Here is a 14,925-nt window from a genome sequence, read left to right on the forward strand (position 1 = left end):
CACTCTTCTCCCAGCACTCCGCTCTCCCTGCACTCTTCTCCCAGCACTCTTCTCCCGGCACTCCGCTCTCTCTGCACTCTATTCCTGGCACTCCACTCTCTCTGCACTCTATTCCTGGCACTCCTCTCTCTCTGCACCCTATTCCTGGCACTCCGCTCTCTCTGCACTCTATTCCCAGCACCTTGCTCTCTCTGCACTCTTCTCCCAGCACTCCGCTCTCTCTGCGTTCTTCTCCCAGCACTCCGCTCTCTCTGCACTCTATTCCCAGCACTCCGCTCTCTCTGTACATCAGCTTACTGTTGGCCTTAATTGCCTCCAGTTTTATTATCTACCAACTGGAGGTCATTCTTCTGAATTTGGTGCAGCCGCAGCACCACTTTATAAAATGTGACATCCCTGGGAATAAAGGGACGGTGTGTGATGAGAGTGGAAAAGTTTTATTTAAAATATACATTATTATTGTGATTGGGGGGGACCAGGGAAAGAAAAGCCTATAAGGAGATTGAACTTCTTTCTTCTAGAAGCTTCTTTATCAGTGTGTTGATCACATGCTCCCAGTATACGTCTCCCATTGATCACATGATGCTCCCAGTATACGTCTCCCATTGATCACATGATGCTCCCAGTATACGTCTCCCATTGATCACATGCTCCCAGTATACGTCTCCCATTGATCACAGGCTCCCAGTATATGTCTCCCATTGATCACATGATGCTCCCAGTATACGTCTCCCATTGATCACATGATGCTCCCAGTATACGTCTCCCATTGATCACATGATGCTCCCAGTATACGTCTCCCATTGATCACATGCTCCTGATATTCATTTCCAATTGGTCTGATGATATCTGCGTCACTTTTTCAAGATCATTTCTAGAAGGAGCTGTAAACAAAATAAAATTCATAATTAACAATGTATGCGCATGTCTTGTAGGACACAGAACCTGCACTGCCAGAACCAGACCCGCCCTCAGCGCCAGAATAACATTCATTAGATTGGGTTCTGCTGGTTACCGGGGCAATTTTTTGCCAGAAATTACTGTAGCAACCCCCGCCCAAATTATATCTTTTCTGAAAGCAGGGGCCATGGAGAATAAAATAGCGGTAGTTGCAAATTTTTTTTTTAATGTCGCACAATGTTTGCGCGGGTATTTATCAAACACATATTTTCAGGAAAAATTACACTTACTGTAAATGCATTTTAGTGCAAACAATATATTGTGCCAACATTTTAGGGAAAATTTAAAAAGATGAGCTTGCGTTGAGTAAATAGATACCAAACATGTCAAGCTTTAAAATTGCGCACTCCCATAAAATCTCAAATAACACTGCCATCCAAAACTCTCCATAGGTGATGCTTTAAAAACCTTTACAGGTTATCAGTTTAGAGTTAACAGTAGAATTATTGATCTCTGATGTTCACAACGACATCTCACATGTGTGGCGCAGTTGAGGTTTTTTTGTATAGATATATTTATTCTTTTATATTTTTATTTTTTCTGTATTTTTTTTACACTTTTTGGATTTTTTAAAAACGTTATTGCTATCACAAGAGGCCAACAAACCCCTTACACCCCTATAGCGCACCCCTGAACTCTGCACTCTCTACATAGCACACCCCTGAAATCTGCACTCTGTGCACAGCACACCCCTGAACTCTTCACTTTGTACGTAGCGCACTCCTGAACTCTGCATGTAGCACACTGCACTCTCTACTTAGCACACTCCTGAACTCTGCAATCTGTATGTAGCACACTTCTGAACTCTGCACTCTGTACGTAGCGTACTCCTAAAATCTTCACTCTGTACATAGCACACTCCTGAACTCTGCACTCTGTACATAGCACACTCCTGAACCCTGCACTCTGTACATAGCACACTCCTGAACCATGCACATAGCGTAATCCTGATCTCTGCACTCTGTATGTAGCGCACCCCTGGACTTTGCACGTAGCACACTCCAGATAAAATTGGCCCTTTCAGGGCAACCATACTGCTGGAGGGTGCGCTGTGCAGACACATGGAGGGTGCTCTGTGTAGACACATGGAGGGTGCACTGTGTAGTCACATGGAGGGTGCACTGTGTAGACACATGGAGGGTGCACTGTGTAGACACATGGAGGGTGCACTGTGTAGACACATGGAGGGTGCACTGTGTAGACACATGGAGGGTGCACTGTGTAGACACATGGAGGGTGCACTGTGTAGACACATGGAGGGTGCACTATGTAGACACATGGGGTGGGTGGAGATCTCACCTGAGTGAGAACATATCCCTCCTGAGATAAACGTTCTATGACATCAAAGTGATCGGTGTCCTTCACCTGCTGATAGGAGACAGCGAGGTCCAAATCCTCCACACTCTGCAAAGGGGAAACATATAAAATGTCATCCAAATTCTGATAATCAGATTTATAAATAGAGCAGCCAGGCAGTGAACATTTTCAGACAGATCACCATTGACAATCTTTCTGCACAGCTCTCCAGTAACATGAAATCACCAAGACAATCTTTGTGCACAGCTCTCCAGTAACATGAAATGTGAGCACCTGATGGTGGGGATGGATTTTACTGCACATTTCCCATCCATATCCCGGGGGATGAGCGTCATACAACGAGTTACCTGGAAATATTCCCGAGATTGTCTGTGGAATTCCGGAGAATCGTGTTCAGCCACCGCAATGACCATGTGACAGCGACAGCTGTCGGCGTTGTTTTTCAGCAGTGCTGTAAGCTGTATGGGGCTGTTCCTTACCGCCACCTCCCTGTGGGAGAAGAGAAGTGTCCATCCTTACTATTCATTAGATGGTCAAGTCTGCAAAAATACATTCCTGACATGTCAGTCCAGTGACTGTGCCTAGGCTGAGATGATGTCATCCATCTGCTGCAGGCAGGAGGAAGCATTTCCTCAGTCTCCCCTCCCCCAGTGATCAGACTGTACATTGTAACTTTGTAGAAGTAGGAGGAAGCATTTCCTCAGTCTCCCCTCCCCCAGTGATCAGACTGTACATTGTAGCAAGTCACAAATAGAGGGTGACCTTGGATGACGCCTGAACAAGGATGGTGCCGTCCTTCTGGAGGGATAAGCAGATGAAGGCGTTGTCAGGGGGAAGTAGTGTGATCTGTGCGAGAGGGAATAAATACCTGGAAGGGTCACACTGATGATCACTATTTCTGTACAATATCCATAAGCTTACAGAGTAGCCCGTCCCACTGCAAGGCTGATTTCAGCTTTCAGCTGGTCTGTTGCGCCCCCAAATAAGGGCAGATTTCGGGTACCGGCAGCAGCTGTATGAAGATTTATTTCATACAATTAGATCTAGAACTATGGAGGGAACACGGCAGTGAATCGCCTTTCATTATATTCATCTCGTTCTCTTCTGATCTCTATTGTTGGGAGACGCTGCACCAAAGAAAGAAAAGCTGCTCTCTGATTGGCTGGTAACCCCAATCCTAAATTTCATCCACCATTCTGCTTGTAAAGTACTATTACATTTATGCATTTCAGAAGCGATGATTTGGAAAATGCATTAGCTCTTAGAAGCCAATCAGATTTCAGCTCTCATCAGTTTGGAATTACAACGGAAAGATTCATTCTGATTGGCTGTCATGGTGAACTGCATTCTACACACTGCGCCCGGCAAAGAAGAAAGAGACTTACCGAGACATCTTGATGACGTCATTGACATAGGTGTGGGTGATGGGGAGCAGGTCATACACTCCGCTGACCAGAAGGGCCCCTAGGAGGACAGATAGTGGGAGGAGTCAGAAAAATGAAACAACCAATGAGAGCTGTATGGGGTCGATCGGACCACCTCTGTATTGATCAACACAGGCTCAATGCCAGGACACAATTGTTTCCTATGTTCCCCGTTCACACCATAGGGCTGCGTTCGGGTCTATTTCATAATATCTGCATTCCTATGCAGCGTAATGACCGACACATGATGTCCCCGCATGTCATCGCATGTCCCCGCATGTCATCGCATGGCACCGCATGTCCCCGCATGGCACCGCATGTCCCCGCATGGCACCGCATGGCACCGCATGTCATCGCATGTCCCCGCATGTCATCGCATGGCACCGCATGTCCCCGCATGGCACCGCATGTCACCGCATGGCACCGCATGTCCCCGCATGGCACCGCATGTCCCCGCATGTCATCGCATGGCACCGCATGTCATCGCATGGCACCGCATGTCCCCGCATGTCATCGCATGGCACCGCATGTCATCGCATGGCACCGCATGTCCCCGCATGTCCCCGCATGTCCCCGCATGTCCCTGCATGGCACCACATGTCCCCGCATGGCACCGCATGTTCCCGCATGGCACAGCATGTCCCCGCATGGCACTGCGTGTCTCCGCACGTCACCGCATGGCACCACATGTCCGCACATTGCACCGCATGTCCCCGCATGTCCCCGCAATGTGCTGCATAGACGTCAACAAAATGTCATTTTGTGACGATTCAAAAACAATGAAAAAAAAAAAGTAATCAGTGCAATACAATGTAACAACACATGACCCGCCCAGCACACAGCAGCACACACATATCATCCAATCAGATGTATAGTCCTATCAGATGCATCATCCAATCAGATGCAGCCACTATTAGATTATTAAGACAACTGCTGTGGTTGTGGGATTCCAATAGCCGGTGTCTTGCCGAGAAAGTTCCCCCGGCGGATAAGGACCCCCCTGTACTGCGCAGGCGCAGCGCTTGCGCAGTACGAACGACTAAGGAGCCGCCGAAAATAGCCAAAGCTGAAAAACTTCAATCAGCTGTACACGGCGCCTGCGCCCTGAGTCCACGTTCAAGCCCCACCATCTAAGTGGACCTAGAGGTAGAATAAAAAAGTGCAGAGCGAAGCGAGCCCGCGAGGGGCCCTGTTACAGGCGCCGTGTACAGCTGATTTCTATTCTATTCAGCTTCGGCTATTTCCGCCGGCTCCTACTGCGCAAGCGCTGCGCCTGCGCACTAGAGGGGGGTCCTTATCCGCCGAGGGGAACTTTCTCGGCAGAACACCGGCAGGGGAGATTCTTCCATACACGAAGCTGTTTAGTGTAGATGGGGAATCCATGTAATTCTCTTACTCAGCCTGCAGGGTTGGATGAGAGAATCTATTAGTGTATGGTCGGCCTCAGACTGAAATCTGCTAGGAGAGGCACAATCACTGGACTGGATGCATGGCTTGGAGATTGGATAGCAGTGATCTGTCACCCCCTTTTGTTATGTGGCAGGGGCCCTATAAGAGACACAGCAAGGGTTCTACAGGATATACATAGAGTATATATTGGCACTGACCTCTAATGTCCGGAGTCACCCCGTAATGTGACCAGTCTGTGCTCAGCGTCATGGCGGCGAGGTGGGCCCCGGCAGAGTGTCCACATAGGAAGACGCCCCTGGAGGGAAAATTCCGAAATCAATTTGCATTCTTTTTGTACTTACATTACGCATTTTACACTTCTGAGGCCCCTTGTCTGTATTTCCCACTATTGGGGCCCCCTTGTCTGCATTTCCCACTATTGGGGAAGTAGTGGGGGCCCTTGTCTGCATTTCCCACTATTGGGGCCCCTTGTCTGCATTGTACACTACTGAGGCCATCTAGTGGTCATAATAAAGGTGTTTTTTGATTGAGGTATTTCAGGAAAATACCACATTATGACCACTAGATGGAGCCGATGATCATAGGAAATAAATATATTAGGCAAATTGTGGGAATTATTTGTGAATACCTGAAACATTCATACAGCCAATGGGGTTTATATATTAAAGCTGGAGAGTGCAAAATCAGGCTCACTCAGCCATAGAAACCAATCAGCTTCTAGGTTTCATTGCCAAAGCTTAATTGTACAAACTGAAGTTAGAAGCTGATTGGCTTCTCTGCAGAAGTGAGCCTCATTTTGGACTCTCCAGCTTTAGTAAATAAACCTCATTGTGTCATAAATAGATCCTCCGGATCTGACAGTTTTTTTCATTGAAAACTGACTGTGAAAGATCAATATAAAGATGGCGGCTCACTCAAATGATATTTTATTGATGAATCATTTACAGAGGAGAAAATCTGATCCAATCTGTAATCTCCTACGAGATCGATCATCCTGTCATTGAATACAATGCATCTCATTGTCATCACTCCTCTGTACGGTCTCCTATTCTCAGTTACATTTGTCCTGTGAGATCTTCCTTATAGAAAAAGAATTTACCAAAAACGTACGTGATCTGCGGGAAGCGTGCGAGGACGGCGACAATGCTGCGTCTCACCTGCGACACCATGAGGTCCATGTCACCTGAGAGGATCAGAATAATTCAGAAGATAGTGAATGCCGCGCTGAGCCCCCCCCAGGAGACGATCGCTTTTATTTCCACTCTCACCTTGAGGAGCGATATCGTAATCCATCGCCATCACTGCAATACCGCAAGACACCAGAGGGGGCGCCAGGAATCCTGATTCTTCCTTACTGAACACAGATGAGAAAAATCACAGAATCCCGGAATAATGGGGACAAAAAGTTTGTTTTTGTTTTTTTTCCGTTTCCCTTCACGCCCTATTTTGTCTGATATTGGTGAAATCTGTACATACATGTTAAAATTCTGCCAATATAATATATATACACACACAATATATTTCCTTTTTTTTTTCTCAGAGAATAGGTGCGGGTACCACCCCTTGTCTCCTCCCTCTACCCACCTCTGAGCACTGTCCCTTGTCTCCTCCCCCTACCCACCTCTGAGAACTGTAACTTGTCTCCTCCCCCTACCCACCTCTGAGCACTGTCCCTTGTCTCCTCCCCCTACCCACCTCTGAGCACTGTCCCTTGTGTCCTCCCCCTACCCACCTCTGAGCACTGTCCCTTGTTTCCTCCCCCTACCCACCTCTGAGCACTGTCCCTCGTCTCCTCCCCCCACCTCTGAGCACTGTCCCTTGTCTCCTCCCCCCACCTCTGAGCACTGTCCCTTGTCTCCTCCCCCTACCCACCTCTGAGCACTGTCCCTTGTCTCCTCCCCCTACCCACCTCTGAGCACTGTCCCTTGTCTCCTCCCCCTACCCACCTCTGAGCACTGTCCCTTGTCTCCTCCCCCTACCCACCTCTGAGCACTGTCCCTTGTCTCCTCCCCCTACCCACCTCTGAGCACTGTCCCTTGTCTCCTCCCCTTACCCACCTCTGAGCACTGTCCCTTGTCTCCTCCCCCTACCCACCTCTGAGCACTGCCCCTTGTCTCCTCCCCCTACCCACCTCTGAGCACTGTCCCTTGTCTCCTCCTTCTACCCACCTCTGAGTACTGTCCCTTGTCTCTTCCCCCTACCCACCCCTGTCTCTTGGTCCCACCCCCTACCCACCTCTGAGTACTGTCCCTTGGTCCCACCCCCTACCCACCTAGTAATTTGTATGGAATTTGTTAATGATAATAATAATAGCCATAAAATAAATCCCCTGCAGCCAGCAACAATAGACCCCTCCCTCAACAGTAGATCCCTCCCAGCAACATAAGACACCCCCCAGTAACAACAGATCCCCCAGCACTCAGCAGCATTAACAGACCACCCCCTGCAATAATAGATCTCCCCCCACAACTAAATACCCCTCCTCTTAACAATAGACCCCACCATCAATTGATCCCTCCCAGAAATATTTGACCCCCCAGCCACAATAGATCCTGTCAGCAACACTAGATCTCAAAGCAGTGAGCATCAATAGACCCCTCCCTCAACATTAGATCCATTCTAGCAACAATATATACCCTAACAGCAACAATAGACCCCCCTACAACAAAATACCACCCCCCCACCAACAATAGACCCCCACCAGCAACAATATATGCCCTAGCAGCCAACAACAATAGACCCCCGTACAACAAAATAACCCCCCCCCCACCACCACCACCACCAATAGACCCCCACCAGCAACAAAAAATTTCCCAGCAGCCAGCATCAATAGGCCCCCGAGACAGCAATAATTGCCACCTTCCCCAGCAACAATAGATCCCCACTAGTAACAATAGATTTCCTAGCAACCAGCATCACTAGACCCCCTACTGAACAGTAGATCCATCCCAGCAACATAAGACACCCCCCCAGTAACAACAGATCCCCCAGCACTCAGCAGCATTAACAGACCACCCCCTGCAATAATAGATCTCCCCCCACAACTAAATACCCCTCCTCTTAACAATAGACCCCACCATCAATTGATCCCTCCCAGAAATATTTGACCCCCCAGCAACAATAGATCCTGTCAGCAACACTAGATCTCAAAGCAGTGAGCATCAATAGACCCCTCCCTCAACATTAGATCCATTCTAGCAACAATATATACCCTAACAGCAACAATAGACCCCCCTACAACAAAATACCACCCCCCCACCAACAATAGACCCCCCACCAGCAACAATATATGCCCTAGCAGCCAACAACAATAGACCCCCGTACAACAAAATAACCCCCCACCACCACCACCAATAGACCCCCACCAGCAACAAAAAATTTCCCAGCAGCCAGCATCAATAGGCCCCCGAGACAGCAATAATTGCCACCTTCCCCAGCAACAATAGATCCCCACCAGTAACAATAGATTTCCTAGCAACCAGCATCACTAGACCCCCTACTCAACAGTGGATCCCTCCCAGCAACAATATATCCCCCAGCAGCCAGCAACAGTTGATCCCTCCCAGCAACAATAGACCTCCACCAGCAACAATAGGTTTCCCAGCAGCCATAGACCCCTCCTAGCAATAATTAAGCTCTCCCCCTAGCAACAATAGATCTCCGCCAGCAAGAATAGATTTGTCAGCAGCCAGCGACAATAGACCCCTTCCTCAACAGTAGATCCCTCCCAGCAACAATAGATTCATCCTTGCAACAATGGACCCCCAGCACTCCTTGCCATTATATACAGTCAATGCTACAGGTGCCGGAACCGCGTTCCCCCGCATTCCTGTTGAAATCGGTTTGCCCCCCACAAAAAAAAAAACAGCCGGCACTGGTGTACTGTTCCTTTAATTTGTATACAATCCAGCAGGTTTGATTGGACAATCAGATTGTAGCGTTTATGCAAATATCAAAATGCCATGATGGGTGGATGCCAGTCTGGGGGAGTGGGCATTCCTAGGCAGGCTGAATTTGCATAGGCCACACCCACTTGTGGCGCTGGGCCTCCATGATTGAAAGAACTGAAACCCGATAAATGAAAGGGGTGGGCCAAGGGTAGTTGAACTGGGGTGGAAAAGTGCTAGATGATGCTGGGCGTCCGCCAGCCAGGAAATTAGGTGGGCTCTATCTGACTTGTTGCAGCTTCTAATGCACATTGTGAGAAGCTCACAGTGTGCGGTGAAATCGGAGGAAGCAGTTTTAGGCCAAGAGAGGAGCAACTGTGTCAGACTCAAGGGAATGCCGGGGAAATGGTTGAAGAGAACGGGAGCAGCTGATTGGCTGCCACAAGCATCACTTACCTGAGGAACTGCCAGTATCCTCCATGAATATAAACCAGCAGAGGAAAACCTGGAAGGGAGAAACTCCGGGTCACTGGAAGGGTCTGATCACACCGGGCGGCTGATAATGAGACTCCCATTGAAGGTTACAGGAGACTAGAGTTAGTAGTACAGAGAATACCTGTTGATCCTGCCAGAAATGCCGTACTCTATGTCATCAGCTTTCCTATAAACTACAGAACACTTCCATTCTCTGTAATGGAGGGCGGAGAGGGGGAGGTGTTTGTAGTCCAAATCAGGAGAGAGGCCTTGGGGGTGACAACACTACGCCATAGATACAGTATAGTGAGCGTTGTCACCCTGGGGTAGGAAGTGCATTAGTGGCAGGATCACCAGGTGCAAACAAAGGAAAAAGTAAAAGAAACGCAGCCGTCACATGTAAGGATTGGTAATCTACTGACATTCTGGGGTTTGTAGTTCACCTTTCTCTCGGGAAGTTGGACATGTTTGGTTGGGGAAGTACACGTCCATCTTCTCACTCTCTCTGTCTCCATATTGGATATTCAGCGCAGGGTGCGTCACCATCCGTGCCGTCCGTGTACCTGCCGGGCACATTGTACAATCAGAGGGGATAGGAGGAGAGAGACTGGAAGATATCCTGACAGGTGACAACCGGAAACACTTATCTGGCGGGATGGATGAAAGAGCGATGTATGTGACATGTATGTGACATGTATGTGAGGTGTATGTGACATGTATGTGAGGTGTATGTGACATGTATGTGAGATGTACATGGGGTGTACGTGAGATGTACATGGGGTGTACGTGACATGTACATGGGGTGTACGTGACATGTACATGGGGTGTACGTGACATGTACATGGGGTGTATGTGACATGTACATGGGGTGTATGTGACATGTACATGGGGTGTATGTGACATGTACATGGGGTGTATGTGACATGTACATGGGGTGTATGTGACATGTACATGGGGTGTATGTGACATGTACATGGGGTGTATGTGATATGTATACGGGGTGTATGTGAGATGTATGTGACATGTATGTGAGGTGTATGTGACATGTACATGGGGTGTATGTGAGATGTACATGGGGTGTATGTGAGATGTACATGGAGTGTATGTGAGATGTACATGGAGTGTATGTGAGATGTACATGGAGTGTATGTGAGATGTACATGGGGTGTATGTGAGATGTACATGGGGTGTATGTGAGATGTACATGGGGTGTATGTGAGATGTACATGGGGTGTATGTGAGATGTACATGGGGTGTATGTGAAATGTATATGGGGTGTATGTGAGGTGTATGTGAGATGTATGTGACATGTACATGGGGTGTATGTGAGATGTACATGGGGTGTATGTGAGATGTACATGGGGTGTATGTGAGATGTACATGGGGTGTATGTGAGATGTACATGGGGTGTGAGATGTACATGGGGTGTATGTGACATGTATGTGAGATGTATGTGACATGTACATGGGGTGTATGTGAGATGTACATGGGGTGTATGTGAGATGTACATGGGGTGTATGTGAGATGTATGTGAGGTGTATGTGAGGTGTACGTGAGATGTACATGGGGTGTACGTGAGATGTACGTGACATGTATGTGACATGTATATGGGATGTATGTGACGTGTATGTGACATGTACATGGGGTGTACGTGACATGTATGTGACATGTATGTGAGATGTATGTGAGATGGACATGGGGTGTATGTGGGGTGTATGTGACGTGTATGTGACGTGTACGTGACGTGTACGTGACGTGTATGTGAGGCGTATGTGCGGTGTAGGTGTTACATGGAGCTGTGTTATCTCGGTGTCTTAGGGCCCCATTCAAATAACCTCATTCATTACTCCATGACCCCCTAAATGAAGTGGTGACGGCTTCCTGGGGTCGGTAACACGGGTGTCAGTATGTTGCGGTAACATTTCTTTTTGAATGGCCCCCAACGCACTATAAGGCAATGCAGCTCCAGCGCAGCACACACTACATACCATGCGTTGTATATACCATGCGTTGTACACATCATGCGTTGTGGTGCGTTGCATTGCTAGCAATGATGCATGTCCTTTATTCCTTCATTTTGGTGCTTTACTAGCCCAGTCATTTGAAATGATGGCTTGAATACAACACATGTTAACACAACGCATGAGGGCGCCGTGCACCGCTTGGCCTTGCCCTGCCCCTCCCCCGGAGGTAATGTACACCGGGGTAAAGGTTGGAAATGACCAGTTCCACCAGTATGGGGAATTATCAGTTCTCACTGGGAGGGCGGGTGTCAGAAGGCGGAGCCCCCGCTGGCTGGAGCTGCATTGTGTGTGATGGCTGAGATGTTATCTGATTTACTATGAGCCCAAATGAGTGCGAATCATCCAATAGAAACTCTTTATTTGGTTTTGGATAAAGGAGGGGGGCGGGGTTAGATCATGAGATTTCTATCTCTGCCTGTGTCCCCTTTAGGGAGATTGTTCTTTATTTCCTGTGAGGACAGGAAGTCATTGGAAACCTGGGGAGGAGTCAGAACTTCCTTCCTGTCCCCATGACAGGTGTCACTAGAACAGGAAGAGAGGGAAAATCTTTTCAGTGGGGGTCACAGACAGAAATAAGAGAAATGGAACTCTTCATCACAATATCTAGACCTGAAACAATGTATCTGGGGGGATGGGGGGGGGGGGTAGAGGGGTGGGGGGATGGGGGGGGGGTAGAGGGGTGGGGGGTGGGGGGATGGGGGTATCGGGGCGCCCCTCACCTTCTGCGGTCTCCCGGACGTGCGCCTCGATCACGGCATCCTTGTCCATGCGGTGGGACCAGTGACTGGGGGAATACTGGTGGTCCAGCTCCTGAAAACACAAAGACCGGGGAGGTTAAAGCGGAACTCCGGACAGATAGGAAGAAAAAGACACAAATTAATGCAACTTTGTATTTATTAAAACATCAATAAATGTAAAAATCTAAATACAAGCAGCTCAAGCCTCTCGTTGTGACCTGCTATCAGCCTCTTGTAGTCCCCTCTACAGCAGGGATGGAGTGTGAAAGAAAGAAGCAGCACAAGGAGCCAATCGGTTCATGCTGATAGGAGGAGAGAGCAGAGTGACAGAAGGATGAGATTATCACTGCTCTGCTTCTCCTTTCACCACTGGACAGGAACTGAGGCAGCCCGCCAAAACAACATTCTCAGTGATAACCTGGGCAGTTCTGTTTATGGAGAGATCGGGGGGGTTTATTAGACCCCCCCTGATCCCTCCTCTGCCCTCCAAGGCAGCTGATCAGAGATCTGTTTGATTGGCTGCCAGGACCAGGGGTGGGCAGGAGGGGCAGCTGCCCTCAGCACTGTGGTATCATGTGAGGTGGAAGGCGCCACAAGGAGGTTGGGGGGGGGGGGAATGTGTTGGGAGGGGGAATTTGGGGTTCAGCAGGGGAAACGGGGGGGGGGGAACATTTGTGCTGGGAGGGAGGGATCTGAAGTGGGGGAGATATGTCCTGGTAAGGGACATTTTAGGAGTAGAGGACTTGTGCTAGGACACTCCCCCCCCCCCCCCCCCAGTTGTGTGACAATAGCAAATAATATTCGCTAATGTCTTCCTGTTTCTCCTCCCGGCCAATCAGGAAGCGGGTCCTGAGACCCCATTGGCCGGAAGTCCTAAGACCCCCATCGGCTGGTGTCCAAAGACCCGATTGGCCGGGAGGAGAAGCGACGGCCAGGACAGGGAGGAGACAGAGGGGGGGGGAGCCGCCGCCGTGACCTGCATGGGGTAAGTTCGGGGCTGATGGGGGTCTGGTGGGCCAGAGGGTGAGGGAGCGAGCCGGCGACTGGGGAGGGGTGTGGGTATGGTGTGCAATGGCGGGCTTGAGCGAGGGGAGGCTGGAGCGACGGGGGATGTTTGTGATCAGGTCTGTCTGCCCCCAACCCCCCCCCCCCCCCCGATCGATGGAGCGCGAGCCGCCACTGTGGGCTGCTCAGATAGGGAGGAAATGCTGAGCATAGAAACTCACTCAAACTGAGCATGTGCAGAGCTGCCAACGCTGCTCTGCAAAATCCCCAACTGCTGTGGGGACATGGACAGAAGGGGGCGATAGAGAGCAGAGGGATCAACCAGGAAATTTTTGCAGAACACAGAAAAGGAATCTCATAGTGATGACCAGCATGGAATACACCATTTATTGGTCTTTTTTTATGATGTGCCTTTAAAGTGAATCTTGTGTGAAAATATAGTCCCCCCCCTCCCCCATCTGCTATATAAAAGCACTAAATGAAAGCCATTAAAAAATAAAATCTGTCCGCTTCCAGTCTTTAGGACATACCGGTATGTTCTCGAGTTGAACATACATCATGGCTGGATCAAATCTTGCAGCCAGCAATCGGCTTTACTGTAAGGCCCCCTTCCATTCACACTTATTCTGCGACTTGGGACAGCAAAGTCGCATGACAAGTCCTAACCCCCCCATGATATCCAATGAGTAGCTTTCATATCTGTGCGACTTCAAGTCAGTTTCTGCTTCTCTTACTTTGGTCCATAGACCTCAAGATTACACAGGCATTGCTTCAAGTCGCACGACTTTCAGGGCGTGCGGGGGGGGAGGGGGGGGCTAAGGGAAAATATACACACGCTTAAAGGCTGAGTTCACACTGATGCATCGCATGTGATTTTGTGCCTGCATCTGTTTTTTTTTTTTTTTTTTTTCGCGCAGATGCAGTGCGATTTGAGCCACTACAAAATGATGGGTTTCAAAAATCGCACAAAAAAAAGGTGCCGGCCCTTTTTTTTTTTTTTGCTGCACTGAAATTGGATCGTATTGGGTGTTTGCTGCAAGGGTGTGAATTTTGAAACAAAAAAATTCTTAGAATTTTCAAAAAAAAAAAAATTGATTTGGGATTCGACCCAGGTATGGCCGGCTTTACACAGACTACCCCCCCCCCCGCGGGTCCAATCCTCCGTTTATGGTGACGTTGTCTGTTGTCACCTCCAATCACGTGAGCTGAGGCTGTAGTCGGTGGTGTCACCGATTGATCCAGGTGTGTGGGATGGTTGGGGGTCTGCCTGCTCACCTGTCTCTCCAGCTTCCTCCAGCTTTGCCCCTCCATGTTGTCTTCAGGAGGACTCTGACCCCTCATCACAGGGCCGCCGCCCCCCCCCCCCCTTCCTGCAGACCTGTACAATCGATGACACCCTCCACCAACGACAACCCCCCCCCTCCCCCGGCCATGAAGAATGATTAACCAAAGTCTGAGGTCCCACTAAAAATCCTATAATGCTGTATGTTTGGGAGAGTATAGACCCGGACAATGTGCCAGCAACCAATCCTCCGCTCACGTCTACAGCGCCCCCTACTGCCCGATGGACTCCTGCCCCTCGCAGGTCCCAAAATCATTTCCATATCACAGGCTTCCGCTTGTATTATATGTAGGGTTGCCACCTCATCCCTTTAAACCCGAACACATATTAATTACACAGGTTCTG

At 49.1% G+C, this 14,925-nt stretch overlaps 1 protein-coding gene across 1 annotated transcript; it reads right to left on the minus strand.

Moving 5' to 3' along the window:
- Window positions 1-418: 418 nt before the first annotated feature.
- On the minus strand, window positions 419-14,646 carry AFMID (arylformamidase). The gene is made up of 11 exons (XM_073606922.1): window positions 14,514-14,646; window positions 12,216-12,306; window positions 9,916-10,035; window positions 9,455-9,503; window positions 6,380-6,465; window positions 6,222-6,294; window positions 5,309-5,406; window positions 3,663-3,741; window positions 2,625-2,766; window positions 2,260-2,364; window positions 419-884 (listed from the first exon to the last, which is right to left on the minus strand). Exons 1-11 carry the CDS (start codon window positions 14,577-14,579, stop codon window positions 855-857), a joined length of 939 nt encoding a protein of 312 aa, XP_073463023.1. The 5' UTR covers window positions 14,580-14,646; the 3' UTR covers window positions 419-854.
- Window positions 14,647-14,925: the final 279 nt, after the last annotated feature.

This window comes from Aquarana catesbeiana, linkage group LG12 (assembly GCF_042186555.1).
Source record: "Aquarana catesbeiana isolate 2022-GZ linkage group LG12, ASM4218655v1, whole genome shotgun sequence".
NCBI lineage: Eukaryota > Metazoa > Chordata > Amphibia > Anura > Ranidae > Aquarana > Aquarana catesbeiana.

Excerpts from the sequence above, each read along its gene's own strand:
- AFMID (XM_073606922.1), bottom strand. The coding sequence starts at position 14,579 with ATGAGGGGTCAGAGTCCTCCTGAAGACAACATGGAGGGGCAAAGCTGG. Across the intron at positions 6,466-9,454 it reads GGATACTGGCAGTTCCTCAG|TAAGGAAGAATCAGGATTCC; the intron begins GTAAGTGATGCT and ends ATCTGTGTTCAG. Across the intron at positions 6,295-6,379 it reads TTACGATATCGCTCCTCAAG|GTGACATGGACCTCATGGTG; the intron begins GTGAGAGTGGAA and ends TGATCCTCTCAG.